This window comes from Pinus tabuliformis, chromosome 9 (assembly GCF_031772625.1).
Source record: "Pinus tabuliformis cultivar Carrire ecotype Pingquan chromosome 9, CPIR1, whole genome shotgun sequence".
NCBI lineage: Eukaryota > Viridiplantae > Streptophyta > Pinopsida > Pinales > Pinaceae > Pinus > Pinus tabuliformis.
The window spans coordinates 1,989,476,439-1,989,495,799 of NC_142307.1; the positions used below are offsets into that span (position 1 = coordinate 1,989,476,439).

The 19,361-nt window shown below is 38.7% G+C and overlaps 1 protein-coding gene across 1 annotated transcript in view; it reads right to left on the minus strand.

Annotated features, from left to right (window-relative positions):
• Positions 1-248: 248 nt before the first annotated feature.
• The window catches only part of LOC149156994 (uncharacterized), a 59,473-nt gene continuing 40,360 nt past the window's right edge, over positions 249-19,361 (minus strand). Inside the window, exons 2-5 of the mRNA XM_089445498.1 lie at positions 1,446-1,547; positions 1,146-1,256; positions 929-1,042; positions 249-813 (exon numbers count right to left, since the gene is read on the minus strand). Coding sequence (XP_089301624.1) covers positions 409-813; positions 929-1,042; positions 1,146-1,256; positions 1,446-1,547 — 732 coding nt within the window. The 3' untranslated portion in view covers positions 249-408. The remainder of the gene's footprint in view (positions 814-928; positions 1,043-1,145; positions 1,257-1,445; positions 1,548-19,361) is intronic.

The window sequence follows — 19,361 nt, forward strand, 5'->3', positions numbered from 1 at the left end:
ATAGTCAAATTCATAACTAATTAACTAGTCCATCTTCATTCAACATAGTCAAATTTGTTCATAAAACATAATCATTGTCATAAACACAAAACACTTTTCATCTTTTACATTACCTAAATTCACTTAGCACACAATTGAAATTAGTGCTTAGGATTTTTGTGAATGTTTTTTGTCCATATTCATTCAACATAGTCAAATTTTATCATGGAACCTAATCATTCTTTCTTTTTTTGTTTTATTTTGTTCTGTTTTGTTTTGGTTTTTTTTTAAATAATCTAGGATAATCGGTCACTGATGAGAGTTATCCTAAACAAGGCCAGAATCAAATCCAACTGGTTGCCACTATAAACCTAGACTAATCATTGTTATAAACACTTAACAAGCATTTTACATTACAAAACCACTTCTTTAGTTTTCCACGAGTACCGGTCTCAGGAGTACCGGTCGTACTCCAAAAGACTCCTGTTGTTTTTCCTTCTCCTGGAGTACCCGTAGTGCCTTTAACATCTTGTCAACCTGTTCTGACACACATCTGTTGTTTTCCCCTCGTGCCTCTCGTGCCTCTAAAATCTTGTCAACCTGTTCTAACACATCTCTGTTGTTTTCCCCTCGTACCTCTAAAATCTTGTCAACCCGTTCTAACATCCAGTCAACATGTTTGCGCCATTCTACTTCTCTCATTGTTTCTGGAACCCGATAAAACATTGGACGCCGCTTCAGATAACCTTCTGCGTCGCTCCATGATGTCAAATACTTGCTTGAATGCCATTTAATATCGCTCTTCAGCAGCCGCCTATAATCGCTCAGACAATGCTAAACATAAACAGAAAAAAAGGAGAAAAAACAAATCAGGTCAATATTTGGCAATCTGATAATTTGTTTGATATCATATTTGAGGAATGAATTAGTTCAAATATAAAAAATTCACCTCACGGATCATATTCATATGTTCTCCAAATAATGTTTCCTTCTCTGCCAGATCTAGCCTGGACCTTCCAAATAATGTAGGACCTTCCAAATTTTTATACGTGTCCCACGAATCCTGGCCAGCAACGAAAACGTTAATTTTCAGAATGAAACAGGGTTTGTCTGAAATTTAAATAATTGATCACTACTTGTAAGCAAGTTATTCGAAAGAAAATCACCGTCCATTTTGTGACGTTGTAAAGAAGCCAAGTTTTATATCTAGACTTTTCTTGCTCTTTCAATTCGCTCTCTAATGGCTTTCTTAGCTGGGGCTTTCCATGATTTCCTTCCTGCGGGACAGATTGTAAATCAAGAAACGCCACAACTTGTACACTACTAGCTAGGGTTAAATAGATGAAGTAAACATTACTTACTAGTGTTAAATTGATAAAGTAAATAATATAAAATATTATAAATTAATGCATGCATGACAATTCAATTAGTAGGTTAGATGAAAATATAAATCAAGCACAGCTCACGTGGTCGGGGGGGCGGACTTTCCCGCCCTCCATCGGTGATCGATTCTCATTGTATGGTTGCCTTGCAGTGCGTTTTGCTGCTTTGTCGGTACGCTGTGTTGCCTGCATGCAACAGATGTTGGTTATAATTCTGATATACAGATGATGTATATATTGTATATGTTACTTCTTCAGGAGGATGCACTCCCCCGAAAAAAATATATCATTAAACTTCAATTTCAATTTGTTGAAAAATTCTTTTGGAATATTATTTAAAATGGTGAAGGTGGCCCACCTTTCTGGCGAACACTTAACCTCCTATCTTCAGAGACAGACAGCTCCTACTGTAATACAAAATAAACATCTACATGATATAACTTCAACTTATTATTCAAACTTCACGCTTATATTGAAGTTAAAAAACACACACTGAAGAAATGAGTATTAATATAGAACGAAATACCAACAAAGGGAAATGCCACTACATTAAGATATATTTTGGATGCCCATATTCTGGTTCTGGTTCTCCATTATAATTGTTTCTTATGGTTGGTATGGTTGGTATTTGTAGAGTTGTGCAAACACAAACACTATCACTCGACGTCTGTAATGGTAATGGTAATGGTAATGACATAGGCTTTGACACCCTTATAGAAGCCTCTTCTATAAATAGAGGTTTGTCTTTCAATCAAATTGTTGGATATTTGCGAACACAATTTGTTGAAGATCTACTATTGAACGTTTTGGTGCTCAATTTTGGAGTTTTTCTTTTTTATTATTTTATTAGGATATTAAGGATTTGTTTTACTAGTTCAACACTTTTACTAGTTTGTAAGATCAATCTATTTGACAAGTCTATTACAGGGAAGGAAGATGTCTACGGTTTTATCTCTTCCATCTTTTCTAGTTAGTTTGGTAAGTGCTCAAACCCTTATTTTGTCTTTTTATTGAATCCTTGACAAGAGCTTCAAGAATTTCATTCAAGTCATAATTGATCTTGTCAATGAAGGTTTTTGTCTTTTAGGAATCCCTTCTTGTAAGGCCTTCTTCTTCATATCTAATCTTGATTAGATAGGAGATTGTTCTACCTTAAGTTAAACTTTCTTGCCTTAATGGTTAAAAAAGGAGCGAGCAGTCAGACATATTTCTTGACCCCATAAGTCTAATTCGAGAAAAGGCACTTGAAATGCAAGCAGAGAGGTTCTTCCCTTTTATTGTGGACATTCATCTTGAAGACAATGTTACTTTTCATTTGGTTGAAGAAAAGGCATATCCATGCTTTGCAAATGAACAAAGTATCTTTCACACCCACACCTTGGATTCCAGAATTAAGGTAAACAATGATATCCCCATATTTGAGCCATGTGCACAAGAAAAGAAGGCCTACCATCTAGGCAAGGATTGTCAACAAAAGGAGCAACCATCACATCTTTCTAATCTTCCAGAATTAAGGTAAACAATATATCACCATATCTAAGCCATGTGAACTAAAAAATAAGGCCTACCATATAGACAGGGACTATCAAGAGAAGGAGCAGCCATCACATCTTTCCAGTCTTAGCAAAGAAATGAATCCCTAGTCAAACACCTTGAGTATATCTTGTTCAACTCTTGGGAAGGTCCTTACCTCACATATTTTGGTGATAGCCCTCTTTATGACACCTACCAAGAAAGTTACAGTAAAGCAGAACCATGGTCTAAATTGACATCTTCAAGTTTGATAACCCTCTTTGAAACTTCAGCACTAAGGGATAAATATTCCTAATTTGTGATTTTAATGCTAAAACATCAAACAATCAGTCTATTCAGTTGGGCAACGATATGGGAGAGGATAACAATCTGCTATGGCTTAGAGAAAATGAAGAACACCCTTGGAGGAGGACATCACAAGATGGGAAAGGGAAGGTTTCACACTTGAAGCAGAATCATTAGGCCTTTGTAGCCTAAATGACATGGTTATATGTAATGGCATGAAAAATTGGTTGAAGTCCAATAATATCTCCTGTAAAAAAATGGAATAGGCAAAACACAGTAGATTATGTCATATTTTCTCAAAGGTCTATTTCCAAGTTGTTGAATTTTAGTATTGAGTGGTACCCTATAGAGCTAGACTTTTACCATTTGTCTTTTCTTATTAAGCTTGGTATAAATACAAAAGATCAAAAGGGGGAACATTCACATTCACAACACTCACACAAGAAAGTTTATGAACATGGGAGAATTATCTTAAACCAAGAAAATCAAGAGCTCTTCAAGTCTGCGCTTAAAGAACAACTCCAGCTAGCCAAAAAAAAACAATAGGGGTTGCAAGGATAACGAAAGAGATAAAAGATATACTTGCAGTAATATGTTGATTCCCTTAATACACAAATATTTAAAGGAATGTAAGAGAACTAGGCCTTTGAAGAGGATCTCAAATACCTTCCAACTAATCCTTGGTATGATAAGGAGTGCAAGGATGTGAAAAGAACCCTCAAAGAAATGCCAAGCAAAGAAAACAAGATGTTAATTGCACACCTGAGAACTAGCTCTCATCATCTAAGATGTGAAACTGGTAGATGGGCGGTCCCTAAAGAAGAGTGAGAAGAACGAACTTGCATTCTCTGCAGCAGAGCGGTGGTAGAAACAGAATGACATTTTATCAAAGAATGTGCAGTGTATGAAGTTATTCATTGTCAGTTTGATGACAGACTAAAAGTGAACAGTCTCAGTAAGCTTTTCGAGGAAACAAGACTTCACAAAACAACAAATTTATTACTCAAGATCCATAACAGCATAATCAGCATAGAAAAAAATCTGAATATAGATTAAGTGATAGTGGATGGTCCCTTGGACCACGAAGTCTCCTAGAAGTCATTAAAAAAAATCATTCGTTCATTCCACCACGGAAAATAATTTCCACCACCGAACTGTGCCTCGTCGGTATTTGGATGCAGGGCTATGGTCATCGACTAATCTTCGTCCCATACCCATCTGGTTGACAGGATAGGTGCGTCAGCCGGGTGTATTAAACGCTGGATAGCCCTGTAAATAAGGCTCGCTGTGGTTCACAATCCATTTAAAGGGAAAATAAGGGAAAAGAGAGTGTCAGATGGAATCAATGACAAAGATGCACCATGTCAAGATGTATGAGCTTTCTTTAAAGAAAAGGACGTATGGGCTTTCTTTAAAGAAAAGGACTTCTTTGTTGCTGTTCTATCCATTCCTGTGAGAGAGGTTATCATCATTGGGTCGAGCTATGCAGATCCACCACAAATAAAACTTCCAGAAGCTAGCAGTTCATGTGTAGCGCTTTTGAAAATATGTGAAAAACCTAGGCCCATAAAGAATCACTGAGTTGTTGACCGTGAAATGCAGGATCGAGATCAAACAGTAGCTACTTCCAGAGCACTCAATGATGGCTCTCTTCACACAGGCCGCATGGGATTAAAATCAATGACAAGGACTCGGCTCAGCATCTGGCTCACATTTTCAACTCTCGAAATGTTTGATATCCTTTTAGTTGTGAGCTTTGCTATTGAAGCTCGTACACTTGCAATGAACTCAATGATGAAGAAACAGAAATGCAAAGATTTGTCTTTTATGCGCATCTGTCATTTTTCCATAACCAGCTCGTTTGCGCAGCGATCGGTTCTATAAAACTGGTAAATGTGCTATCTTGAGATGCATTGATTGATTGGCAAGTACTCCATGGATTTTCTACAATTGTAGCAGCAGCTAATGCTCCTTTGGTATTTTGGGCCACTGGAGAAAGTAGTCTTGTCTGCTTGGAAATTGGAGAGGGATCCCTTACTGGGCTGATACGTTTTGATACATTTTGAGTTTACTGTATCTGTCCTCGATATATCCTATTGACAACAAATCTATGCAGGGTGGATTGCAGAAGTAGGGATGCAGTCTTTCAAAATAAATTCTGCAGCCAAAACAGGTTGTCTTGCTCCATTAATTGACTTTAATGCAGACTTGCCATAGTTGTTTGGACCATTTATAAAGCAAGTTCTGCCCTTGGCATGCCTCTCTATTGCAATTCGAGAGGCTGGTGAATGTTCTGAATGCTATGAGGTCTCATTGCGTGGACAAGGAGTGAATCTTATGCTCCCATCCTTGCTTCAAGATAAAGCTTGGGGAACTAGACAGGGGAGTGACCATCTACATGGAGAAAGGACGTTATTATCAATTATTCAATATTGGCTCAAGGGCTACAAAACTCAAATGGCAGAAGACAAGCTCTATGCAGTGGATCAGGTGCTTCAGAAGATGAAATCAATTCCACTATAAACCAGAAGAAAACAAAAATTGGAAACATTGAATTTTACATTTCTGAAATATTTTTTGAGTATGCCCTATATGTTACTGGAAGGGCAACAAACTTGCTTGGTGAGCACAACACTTTCTTTCTAAAGCAAAAGGACGACTTCAAGGTTAAAAATATGATATTTATTTACAACCTGTGGAACCAATATCTCACTAAGGATATAGCTGCAAATTAAATTCTCCCTATTGCAAATACTCCTGCAATTAACACAGTCCTCAAATCATACCTCCAACAAGAAGCATTTGGACAGAATGGTGAAACTTCGGGTGGCAGAAACAGAGAAGTTTTAGAACTGGTAACAAGGCAAGCATGTATCTTATGGCTTAGCAGAAGCTATAACAGCCCTATCCGGTGTTGGATAGAGAGATCATGTATCAATCTATGTCAACCTTTGCATAAGCTGGATGGTATTTTTTATTTCCAGGTGCCCATGCCCATTTTCAGCCTGTTACCACCCAAATTCTACATCTGTGATAAAAACTCCAATCCACAATGCACAATCCAACGGGGACCTCTTAAGAAGGTCACCTCAGCAACCTGTCCTCTCACTTTAGGCTAGCTCTCCTTCGACTTAAAGGGGGTTTCCCTAGTAGGATCACTAAGACTTAGTCAGATAAGCACAAGGTGATGTTAATAGTAGTCTCAATGAAACAGGTTTTTAGAATTTTTAGGGTTTTTTTTTTTTTTTTTTTGAAAAACAGGTGATGGAGAGATATGAAGGTCAATGCCAATATCCTACTACAGCTATGGAGTCAAGAGAAATCAAGTGGCAAGATGAGATCAAGAAGAAAACCCTCTTAAGTCGGTTATGGTGTACTTGTGGGTTTGGGCAAGAGATTAGAACCCATTAACTAAATTAATCCCTTAGCTAATCATTGAAAATCATGAAACCATGGCTCCACTAGAAAGGATCCCTCCAAACAAAAAGCCTTCAACCACAAGATCGACTATGGCATGAAATATAATCAAAACCCTTACTAAGGAACTTTAGAGTATGGCTTACAAAGGAGGATTAAAACTTAGCCCAAACCAACAAAGGAAAGCACATGAGAATAACCTCTAGTCGTCCTCCCTCCAAGTGACCAAGTTGCCCTTCAAATGGATCAACCTTAGTAGCCTTGTGGTAGTCTTGAGAAATCACAATGATGCGTTTAATGATGTAGAAGAAATAAACAAGAAAGAACAACTTCTAAGTCAAAAACATTAACCACATAGATAAGCCTTTGACACCAACAATGCCCCAGTAAAGATAGTTCCATTACTCTCCATGGAGAGGAGTGGTCTCACAATCCCAAGGCTACTTGGGAGCTAGAGCAAAAGCGGGAAGCAGGAGCGGGAGCGACATTTTCAAAAGCTCCCCGGTCGAGAGCAAATTTTTATATGTTAGTTTTGTAGCATCAGACATGTGTTCTAGTCTTGAATTTGGTTAGAGAGGCTAAGAAATACAAGAACTCTAAAACCCAAAAAACGTTTCGGGAGAAAACACCTAAAAATAGCTCAATTAAGTTAATTAGTCAATAATTAAAATTTTCCTAAGTCTAACTTACGAAAAGTGATTAATTAACAGTAATTAATTCAGATAGGTGAGATTTCTCTAGAAACTCACATGGTTCAACTCAGAAATGATCTTCGCCATTGACGAGGATTTAATAATGGTTGTTGGTGAGCCAACAAGAGATTATAAGAGGAGGTCAATGGGATTGGAGCAAGACAATCTAGAGATCAATTTTCCTTGGCAGATCGAGCTATCTAGTTGCAGTAGCTAAGCAGGGAATAAAAGTTTGAGGCAAAGGGGAGGCATAGTCAGTGAGGGGTAGAGACAGTGATTCCAGAGGAGATTCCAGTTCTGGAGAGCCAGTTACAAGAGGGTCGAGTTTTCCTCAATTAGGCTATGCAGGGACTACGCAAGCAGCTTCAAAGGAGTAGTTTGATTCACCTTGAGTGAGGGTCGATTTAGTTGCTAGAGGCTGGGATAAATTTCGAAAGGGCTAGTGAGTCATTCTCAGAGGTTGAGTTGGATTAGACGTCTTGATCAGAGCAGCTTCCAGGAAGTGTGTGTGATGGACTACACAACATCTGCGATGAGGCTAACGCAGGGGCCTTTGTGTGGCCTATTTGAGCCAATTGTGGATCTAGATCACTATTGGGTGAGACAAGATTTGTCTCGCTAATTTTTGTAGCCAGATTTTCTTACTGAGGATTGCCAGTTTTGGGAATCCAAATTGTATTCAGATTATTCACTGCTGCATAATAATAAAACCCTCATCTGTTGCACCAATTTTTCCACATTGGGTTTTTCCAGGGACAATTGTCCAAAATAACGATGTCATTTTTATTGTGTGTGCTAGTATTTTCTTAGTTTCTAACATTTTATTTCCGTAGCATTTTTATGGTGAAAATTGAAGTTGTGATTTTATTTGTTATTTGTCGTAGCAAATAAACTGCACTTAATAATAATCATTTAGTAAAATAATTTCCAATTGCTACAATAGACTTAATATTTTCAAATGGTGTCAGAGGGAGTTTGACAGATCAGAGGCTCAGAGACGAAGAGGGAGAAATTTTCCAGTTCATAGAGATTCTGACCAAATTTTTTCAGATCTGCGCAGAAGTTGGCTAAGTAGTTCAAGTGGCAGAGAAAAAGTTTGATTTTCAATTGCAGGTGGTAGAAAAAGTTCGAACTTGCTCATTAGTAGGTCCAGCAGGCAGTAGTGTTGCTAGGAAGCAGTTCCAGTGAGAAAATCAGGAAAATCATTGATTTGATTTGGGTGCAGAGGGTTTGCAATAGTATTTGTAGTAGCGGATCCGTGTTGGGTGGAAGAGAAAAGCACACACAAAGGGAATTTTTTCAAAGGGTTTACAGATCCGAGTTATTGGAGGAAATCCTAATTTTCAGTAGCAATATGCATCAACAGAGCAAATCTATGCATGTGTAGAAGGAAGTGTGTGTAGCATTTGAAAATTTCTAAATCTATACAAACAGAAATCCTATTGCAATCACTAGTTTATCATCTCCTACTTGTTATTTCATTCAACAAGTTATTTAATTGTAAACAATGATGAAAAACACTACTACAAACTACACTCACATACAGATCATAATCTGAAACAATAGATGAGACAAATACACAAGGGACACCGTTATTTTTGGACAACGCATCCCCGGAAAAACCCAATGCAGGAAAATCAATGCAGCAGATAGAGGGTTTGTATTATCAAGCAAGCAGAATCTGAGTACAACATCTCACACCAGCTAACCTTTCAGAGAAATAACGGAAACAAGAAATACATATAGGGTTTTACCTCGTTCTCCAAGTCACAACTGATCCACTGAGTGGCCTGACTTCGGAAAACACTGCGAAATCCCAGCGCAATCACTGCTTGGGCCAACGTCTTGCCTTCAGAAGACTGCGTCACCCATTCTGCTGGATTGATTTGCTAGAGGAAGACTATTGTTCAGCCCTCGCCGCTCAGAACCTTGCTTCTCCAGCGAAATCTCGGACTTCTGACGAATACTCTGCACTGCCACTACAAGAGACCCTCCTAGCCTGCATCGGCATTGCGTGAGCCCTTCCTAGGCTGTGTAGGCCTCTGTGTTGCCTCTCTGATGCTACTGTTTCCTCTCTCCCACGTACTCTTTGTCTCAAAACTCCTTTCTGATCCAAATCTTACTTTTTCCCCTCTCACTGCAACTCAGATCACTAGTTTGATTATCTCAGCAAACCATGCCCCAGAAAAATCGAACTAATTTGATCACTTAGTGTATCTCCAACTAACCCCCAAGCCTCCTCTTATACTTTTCTTGTTGATGAATCAACGACCGATATTAAGTCCCTAATCAACAACTAAGATTAAAACAAACTTGATCCTCGTCAGTTAGAATTTTCTCACCCATATTCTTATTAATACCCATTAATATTTTTATTTTCCCAAGTTTAGACTTAGGAACCCATTACAAATATTAATTATTTTAATAACTCCTCATCTGAGTGGAATTTCTCCAAACAATTTATCGGTCTTGGAGATCTCATGTGTTCTAGCCCCTCCACAAAATTTTGGGGCTAGAGCACATTTGATGCTACCCAAAATCAACACTCCCTCTTAGCGAGGAATGTGCTCTAACAATACTTCTCAATAGAAGTATTACACTGATCCACTGCATTGCTCCTCTGCCCTGCTGATGCTTGGCTTGCTGCCCTTCATCCACTGCGCTGCTGCAACCTATACTGCTGCCCATGACACTGCCACTATCACTGCTACATCTGTACTGCAGCTCCCTCTGCCCATAGCACTGCCACTGCTAACCACTGCATTGCAACTCAGTTGTTGAGAAGTAAGCAACTGAAAAATTCACCAAAAAGCTGACATGTTGGTCAGTCTAGATGCCCCGTGATGCTGAAGCTACCTCTTCTGCTAATCTGTGCTGACCCTCTGATGTTGTTGCGTTGTTGTTGTATCCTATGTTGCTTCAGACTTTGGCACTCTATATGTGCCACTGTCGCTCCATCATCCCTCACACCAACCGACTCCCATCAATCTGCTACTGTCATTAAGGGATCTCGTATCTGTATGTGATCCAAGAGTATGGGCACCTCAAGGATCCTGCCCACTTTCGTGTAGTCATCTCGACTACAACTCGATGTTGCCCCACCTCTTCTCCAAAGGTGCATGAGCACTCATGGCACAATCCTCATCATCATCCTCCTTGTCGGCTTTTGCTGGAGCAGCCTTCGAGTCAGAAGCCTCTTCCTTGCCCTTCTTCTGGGGGCACTGAGTCGTGAAATTTCCTAGTTCACCACACCTGAAGCATCTGACCTTGGATATATGCCTTTTCTTCCTTTTATGCTACCCATGTTGTCTCGATGTTGTAAGAGTTGCATCCTCCTCCTCCTCCTTCTTGACCCAGGCTCCCAACTGGGGAGAGAAGCTCTGCCCAATATACTCTAGACAAATGTCTCCCAGTCTTTGGTGACTACATTTAGGGTAGTCCTAACCATGAACTCAAGATCCAGTGTAGACCCCATGGAAGTCTGTTGGTCTCGAATCCCTTGCAACCTGAGAAGGAAGGGATCGATCTCTCCTCCCTTCTGCATCTGGTACTATCTCGGCTGATTCTCCAATAGCATCTTTTGTTGAACAGAAGTTCCCATGTACAAAGTGGTTAGTGTCTCCCACATCTCCCTTGATGTTTCCTTCTCAGCAATATGTGGGATCACATGATCTTTGAACCCATCTATAATCATGCATTTAGCCTTCGCCTGGGCCTCCTCGTACTTCTGCAGCGGATCAACATCGACCAGAACAACATCTACCTTCAAGGCATAGTCCTTCATTGATGTGATTCTTGTCTAAGACTGCCAGGATCCTGGCCTTCCAGATGACAAAATTGGATGCTCCATCCAATCTGTCCTGATCACCCAGTCCAATGACCGTCATCTCTGCTCAACAAATATAAGACTGGTTCTCTTCTCCCTCTCCTGTTGTTAATCCAACAAGACTCGGATTTGGATTTCTTCGGTGCTAGAAATCCTCTAAGGAACAAGCTCCTCTAGACTCCCTCTGAGTCCTGATTTCCTTCACAAAAATCCTCTAGCCAAATGTCGAATCACTCCTCTCCAATCCTCATTTGTTGCCGCAACCCAGATCTATATTTCTTTTCCTAGAAATTTGTCAAGGCAGTGACTCTTCTACCTCGTCTTTGTCTCCACAGACACTATTATGCACCAAAAGCAACAACGTCCCACCAGCTCCACTGATCGAATCTTCTCTGCTCCTCTAGCCCCAACAACTGACTGATTTGAGCCTCTCAGGCTCTACATTGGCCTAGAGAGCTGAAGCAGTCACTGCGTGAGCTCCTCTCGGATATTGTGTCACCCTATACAGGCTCAAAATGTTGACGCAAGCACTGCGTGAGCCTCTGCGTCACTCCTTCAACTACTCCTCTACCTCTGAAACAATGCTGTCACTTGGGACAACTGCTCCTTTGTAGCAAATTCACTGGATCTCCCGACTGATGTCTTCAGTGTCCTATGATCTACAATTCTCTGATACCATCTGAAAATTTCTGAATCTATACAGACAGAAATCCTACTGTAGTCACTGGTTTATCATCTCCTACTTGTTATTTCATTGAACAAGTTATTTAATTGTAAACAATGATGAAAAACACTACTGCAGACTACACTGACATACAGATCATAATATGAAACAATATATGAGACAAATACACAAGGGACACCGTTATTTTTGGACAACACATCCCTGGAAAAACCCAATGTGGGAAAATCAATGCAACAAATAGAGGGTTTGTATTATTAAGCAAGAAGAATTTGAGTACAACAGGTTGCCTCTCACACCGGCTAACCTTTCAGAGAAATAACAACAACAAGAAATACATACGAGGAGGGTTTACCTCATTCTCCATGTCACAACTGATCCATTGAGTGGCCTCACTTCGACAAACACTGTGAAATCCCAACGCAATCATTGCTTGGGCCAACGTCTTGCCTTCAGAAGACTACGTCACCCCTTCTGCTGGATTGATTTGCTGGAGGAAGACTGCTTTTTAGCCCTCCCAGCTCAGAACCTTGCTTCTCCAGAAAAATCTAGGACTTCTAATGAATACTTCTCACTTCCACTACAAGAGACCCTCCTGGCCTGCATCGGCACTATGTGAGCCCCTTCCTGGGCTGCATAGGCCTTTGCGCTACCTCTCTGATGCTACTGTTGCGTTTCTGCCACATGCTCTTTGGCTCATAACTCCTTTCCAATCCAAAGATTTCTTTTTCCCCTGTCACTGCAACTAAGATCACTAGTTCGATTATCTCAGCAAACCATGCCCTAGAAAAATCGAACTGATTTGATCACTCGGTGTATCTCCAACTAACCCTCAAGCCTCCTCTTATACTTTTCCTGTTGATGAATCAACGACCGAGATTAAGTCCCTCATCAACGGCTAAGATTAAAACAGACTTGATCCTCATCACTTAGAAGTTTCTCACCCATATTCTTATTAATACACATTAATATTTTTATTTTCCTAAGTTTAGACTTAGGAACCCATTAAAAATATTAATTAATTTAATAACTCCTCATCCAGGTGGAATTTCTCCAAAGAATTTCTGGGTCTTGGAGATCTCATGTGTTCTAGCCCCTCCACAAAATTTTGGAACTAGAGCACATCTGATGCTACCCAAAATCAACATAGCAGAGCAAGAAACCTAGTAGGAAAAGGAGAAGATTCTTGTTTATTTTGCAGTAGTGAGTTTTGTAGAAAATGGCCTCAGCAGGAGTCGAAGACCACAATAGGTTAGAGGAGGCATATAATTATTGTATCTGGAAATCCATGATGACTTTCCTACTAGACGAGCATGGTTTGAAGATGTACGTAGAAAATGTTGTAGCCATAACTACAGATCTTGATCATCTAGCGAACTACAATAAGGAGATGGCCAAGGCGAAGAGATTGATTCTCGACTTGGTTCAAGATCATGTTGTCTCACATATAGCGGCCAAATATACAACAAAATAAATGTGGCATGCTCTCACATCTCCCTATCAAAATCCTTTCAAGAATTAGAAGATGTTCACAAAGGAGAAGCTAAGAACCACCAAGATGTAGAAGGGTGAAGGAGTTACTCCTTACCTTACCAAGATTCAGGATGTCTAAAACAAGCTTGCCACAATTGGAGAGACACCTCTAGATAGTGAGCTGGTGCATATAGCTCTCAACAGTTTCACCAAGGAATGAGGTACCTTTTGTTAGAAAATCAGAAAGGCAGAAATATTTTCTTGTCTTGACAATTACTTGTGATATTGTTGTATTCTTATTAACTTTATTTATGTTCTTATTTTATCTTTTTTTCATAAAGCAATCATCAAATAAAAAACATGAAGATCAATGACACCAGATATAGGCACTCAGCCAAGGCTAAAACCCCTATGAAGCGTAAAAACCCCTTCAAACTCTTCCACTAGTAGATTCAAATCAATTGAGACAATCCAAGACCAAAGCCCAGACCAAAAGACCTTCCTTACTCAACCAAGTCAGCCTTCCAAAATAATTATCCAAACTTCAGTAGTCTCTTCCAGTCAAACAACTTCAACCCAGCTACAACACAGAATTTCAACCCTCCTGCTCCCAAAATTTTGGCCCTACTACAGATCTGAAACTTCAGTCCTCCGGCAATCCAAAAACTCGCACGTGTGGCAAAAGAGATAGAAATTCAGCTTTTTTTTTCTTGAAAAGTGTCTACTTTTTCTTCGCTAGGGTTTTCTCCTTCTCCTTAGGTATTTCGCTCTCCTTTTCTTCTCCAACAACTACAGATCGAACTTGCTCGTCTTTTGCTCCAAATGAGGTCTATTTGTTGCCTATATATAGTGGTTTCTGGCTCCTTATGAGGATGACTTGTCTTCTTTGAGGCTAACGTGTAGGAGGCTTGTTTGACTCAATTTACATCAAAATTTCTTTCTTTCTTGATAAAAGTAGCCTAAGAAGGGTCTATTACATGATGACAATGACTAGGACTTAAGACAAAAACCCTAGAAGCCTACAATGGAGGCTTTGACCTAGAAATAAAATAAATAAAGTGAAACCCATGCTAATAAATAATTTTATTTTATAATAAAATTCCTTTCTCGTTCTTTTGACAAATACATGACTCAAATACAATTATGAAGACTGACACTAGCTACATTCTTCAACATTCCCTCTTCACTAGGGAGGTATTCATAATGACACATACATGTAGATGAATGAACTCAAAATGAAAGGATCTATGAAGAGTCATAGCACACACAATGCTACAAATTAGATACTTGACCAAGGTATATAATTGGGTGGGACTAAGGTGTGTTCCAAGCTTTAGCCACTATAGTTACCATAAAGCTTTAGCTTTAACACCAACCTAAGGATCTAGGTATCGTATCCAAGGTCGAAGCTCCACAAGACCGACGATACCTTCCCTACTTCGAGATCTAGACATCATCATACAAGCCGAGCAAATTTCCTCCCAAGCATCTTGTCATCCCAAGATGCTTCATCTCTCCCTATAAACTAAATTTGTAATGTCCACCAATCCAAGCATGCTTTAAAAAATATTCAATTCTTTTATGGAGAGATCCTGCACAATCACAACCCTAATTAGTAACAAACTTTCAATATATATGTGTGTTTAGCACAAACCTCAGTGTTCTTTAATATGTCACGTCAGAAGCTTCCTTTTTCAATTTCTTCAATGGCGCCAATCTCAGCCTCAACACTTTTTCTAGAAACATCCAAGTCTTGTTCACAACTTTGTCAATCACAAATGTCTATCAGTAGTGCTTCGGTCATTCTACGATCTTTATTCCTTTCTTCAAGGCATTTATTATATTGGTCACAATACGCCCTCCCTCCCAACTGGGGAGATATACTCTTTCTTTATTCAAGTTTCTTCAAAAACTTATTTCTTTTAGCCACACAAACTCTTTTATTTGTATCATCATATCATCGGAGAAATTTCAACCTTTCAAAGCTTCATTTCATCATTCTATTTATGTCAACAAGATCATCATTCTTTTTACAACTCCCTCTTTCCATCATGCTCATCAGTATTATCAAGTCATCTTCAATTATGAGGTAGGGGTACATCTTCAATATATTTGAAGATTATGTACCTTCCAATCTTTAACAAGTATAACCAAGTACAAATATATAGAAGCATGAAGTTAACTTTATCAAAATTAATGAAAGCATGAGAATAGTCAAGATTTAGATATTCAAAACCTAAACCTAGATAGGTCCATAATCAACAAGGATTACGTCTTTCATACCCTATGTTTTCACATCCAACTATGCTAGGGTTTTTGTCACAAACCCTAGACTCCATCTTCGAGACTTAAAGCCTTAGCTATCAACAACTAATCCAATCCTAGCATTTTACATCAGGGACTTCAACATTATACCCTAGAATTCATGTCAAACTCTACTAAGGTTTTGTTACAAACCTTAGAATTCATCAACACAACTAAATCACGTATATCAACAATCAAGTTAGTATTCTAGCATTTCATATCTAGGGTTTCATTATTATTTTCCTTTATCAAACTCCAAAATTAGATATTCAACACGTTTTGACTAGAGGGTTTCAATTATGCAGAAGCTCATACACCTAGGGTTTTCATTCCTAGGAATTTGACTATCGCAAGAGATTTGTCATAAACCTTAATTCATCAAACCCTAAAAAACTAGGGTTTCATCATATAACCTATATATCATTGAATAACCTTAAAATTCTAAGGTTTCTACATAATATTGCCAAAATCCTAAACATCAAAAGAGTAGGATATCATTATACATTCTAGAATTTATCAACAAACCCTAAATAGACTAGGGTTTCATTATTATTGTCAACATACCGTAAGCATTTTACAGTGAACTCTAGAGGTTAGGGTTTCATAAAAAAGAACAAATGGTAAGAGATAGTATGACAAGGGTGTTGAAGAAAAGTGTAACTAGGTTCAATATTTGTCAATGTAATTTTGATCTTTGTACTTGTCAAGAAAAAGAAATATTATTTTTATAAATTATACGAATGAGTTTCTTGCTCATTCTATAGGTCTAGGAAAGTCAAAGAGTCAAAATTATGTTAAAGAGCTCCTCTTGAGCATTTATGTAATGTACATGGTGTGAAAATTCCTACACTCGAAGGAGCCCCTACTGCAGCAAATCTAAATCTACGTCACCTACTTGATTTTTAAATTACATTCATCAAGTTATTATTCTGAACGCTGAAGAAAATTACTTCTGTAGCCTACACTAATTAAATATTTGATCTCGTGAAAAAGAAAACAGAGCAAAGAACAAGATACATAGGACACACTTATTTTTGGACACAATAGTCCTCGAAAAAAACCAATGCGGGAAAACCGGTGTAGCAGTTCTGAGGGTTTATTATTATGCAAGAGAAATATCTGAATACAAATCTAGGATGCTCATCTAGCAATCCTTTAAAGAGAAAATACTAGCGGAAAATCTGAGTGTGTTTTACCTCACTTCACCCAGCAGAATTCCGTCTAATCCAGCACAAGACTAGCTAACCCCGACTATTTCAACGTTGGCCCTGCGTTAGCCTTTCAGGCTCTGCATTACCTCTTCTACCCTCTGTGTCAGCTATCCCGTCTATTCCGACAGTTCATCGCAATTCCGGTTGTTTCAACAGTTCCAGCTTCTGCGTGACAGACAACTTTTCTGCTCTTCATTGGCCGTTCTGGCTCTGCGTTAGGACTGCGTGGGCCCAGCCTAGCCCAATGTCAGCTCTCCCGACTATTGTGATGCCTCTCTGCAAGCTCTCTCCACCTCTTTGTCAGTATTCTTGGGAAAGTCCTTCTCCTGGATTCTCACTGCCCCTCTGCTGCTGAATGATCACTTAGTTCAAATTTCTCAGCTTTGTAGCCCCAAAAATCGAACCCTAGATCAATTCTCTCTCTCTCTCTCTCTCTCTCTCTCTCTCTCTCTCTGTTTCCAAATGAACCCCAAGCCTCCATTTTATACTTTTCCAGTTGAGTCTTCAACGACCGAGATTAAGTTTCTAATCAATGACTTAGATTAAAACATGACTTGATCTTCCTTCTAGATCATTCTCACACATATTTTGATTAATACCCATTAATATTTTAATTTCCCTAAGTTTAGACTTAAGAACTCCATTAAAAATATTAATTATTTTAATAAAATACAATCTAGGTGGAATTTCACCAAACGGTTTTGGGTTCTTTAGAACGCATGTGCCTTAGCCTATCCACCAATTTTCAAGGCTAGAGAACTTCTGATGCTACCAAAAAATAACACATGGGTCAACCTAGGGTCAAGGATTACGTCTTTCTTTTAAATTGGAGATTGAAACAACTAATAATGTGGCAGAATATGAATCCTTGATCATTGCTCTTCAAACAGCAAAAGAAATGGGAGTCGAGTCCATTTCTGTTTTTTGGAGATTCAGAGTTGATTATAAAGAAAATTAAGAACCATTGTCACACAAAACACCCTAGGCTTAGGGCATATAGAAATGAAGTGCGGGATTTAGTTGAGAATTTCTTTGAGGCTTTCAACATACAGTTCATACCAAGAGATGGGAACAGGTTAGCAAACTCCTTGGCTGTGGCTACCAGTACCTTTAGGCCTCCTATAAATCCAGAGATGAGATATGACGTTGAAATGAGGCACAGGCCTTCTATTCCAGATAACATAATACATTGGCAGGTTTTTGAGGATGATCAGCAGATTATGGAATTCTTGACTATGATTGAAGATTTTCAAGGCACCGAAATTGATTAGGATGGAGATGAAACAACAGAAGGTGCAGAAATGACTGGTTTTAAAAATTCCATAGTTACTCAAAACATTATTCAATTGAAAGATTATATTCTGCCAAGGGGACTTGTCCCTCTTGAAAGACTTTTTAGCTCCAAAGATGTAGTTGTTAGTCCAGAGAAAGTCTCACAAGATGAACAGATTCAAGATCACAATATTGGAACCCATAAGGAGCCCAAGTTAGTCAAATTGTTTAAGGGAGTTCCACTTAATTATAAGGAGAGATATATTGAGCTTTTTAGGAAGTACACTGATGTTTTTTCATGGTCATATGAGGATCTCAATACATATGATGTAAGCATTATTCAACACAAGTTTCCCTTGAGAGAAGGGATTAAACCATTTAAGAAAAAACTCAAGTAGATCAATCCTTTGCTTTTTCCATTGATTGAGAAATAAGTCAAGAAGCTTCCTGATGCCAAGATAATAGTTCCACTCTGATACTCTGACTGGGTGGCCAATTTAGTACTTGTAAGGAAGAAAAATGGAGAAATAAGGTTTTGTGTGGATTTTAGAAATTTGAATAGGGCTTCCCTAAAAGATAATTGTCCATTACCTAAAATGGATCATGTGTTGCAGAAGGTAACTGGATCATTTAGAATGTCAATTCTGGATGGGTTCTCTGGGTATAACCAGGTGGTTGTTGATAAAGAAGATCAGAAAAAGACTACATTCACAACTCCTTGGGGAACCTTCATGTATGCTCGAATGCCCTTTGGGTTGATGAATGCAGGTGCAACATTTCAGAGGGCTATGGACATTGCATTTGTGGGTGATAAGTTTGTAGTGATATACTTGGATGATATCACTGTTTTCTCTAAGTCAGATGAGGAGCATCTGGGCCATCTTAAAAAGACTTTTGAGAAATTTAGAAAATTTGGGCTTTCTTTGAATCCTAAGAAGTCTATTTTTTCTCTATAATAAGGCAAATTGCTGGGGCACATTGTTTCTAGAAATGGAGTAAAGATAGATCCAGCAAGGGTGCAAGTTGTGCAAAAAATACTCCTGCCTAGGAGTAAGAAAAACATTCTAAAATTTCTGTGATTTTTTTTTTTTAAGGAGGTTTGTGTCTAATTATGCTGAAATTGTAAAAGAGATTACCAATATGTTGAAGAAAGAGAATGAAGTACATTGGACCAAGGAAGCCAGAGAGTCATTTTCCAGGATCAAAGAAGCATTACAAGCAACTCCAATTTTGATTAGCCCTGATTATCAAAAGCCCTTTCAAATATTTTCATTTGCATCACTCAATTCAATAGCTGTTGTTTTG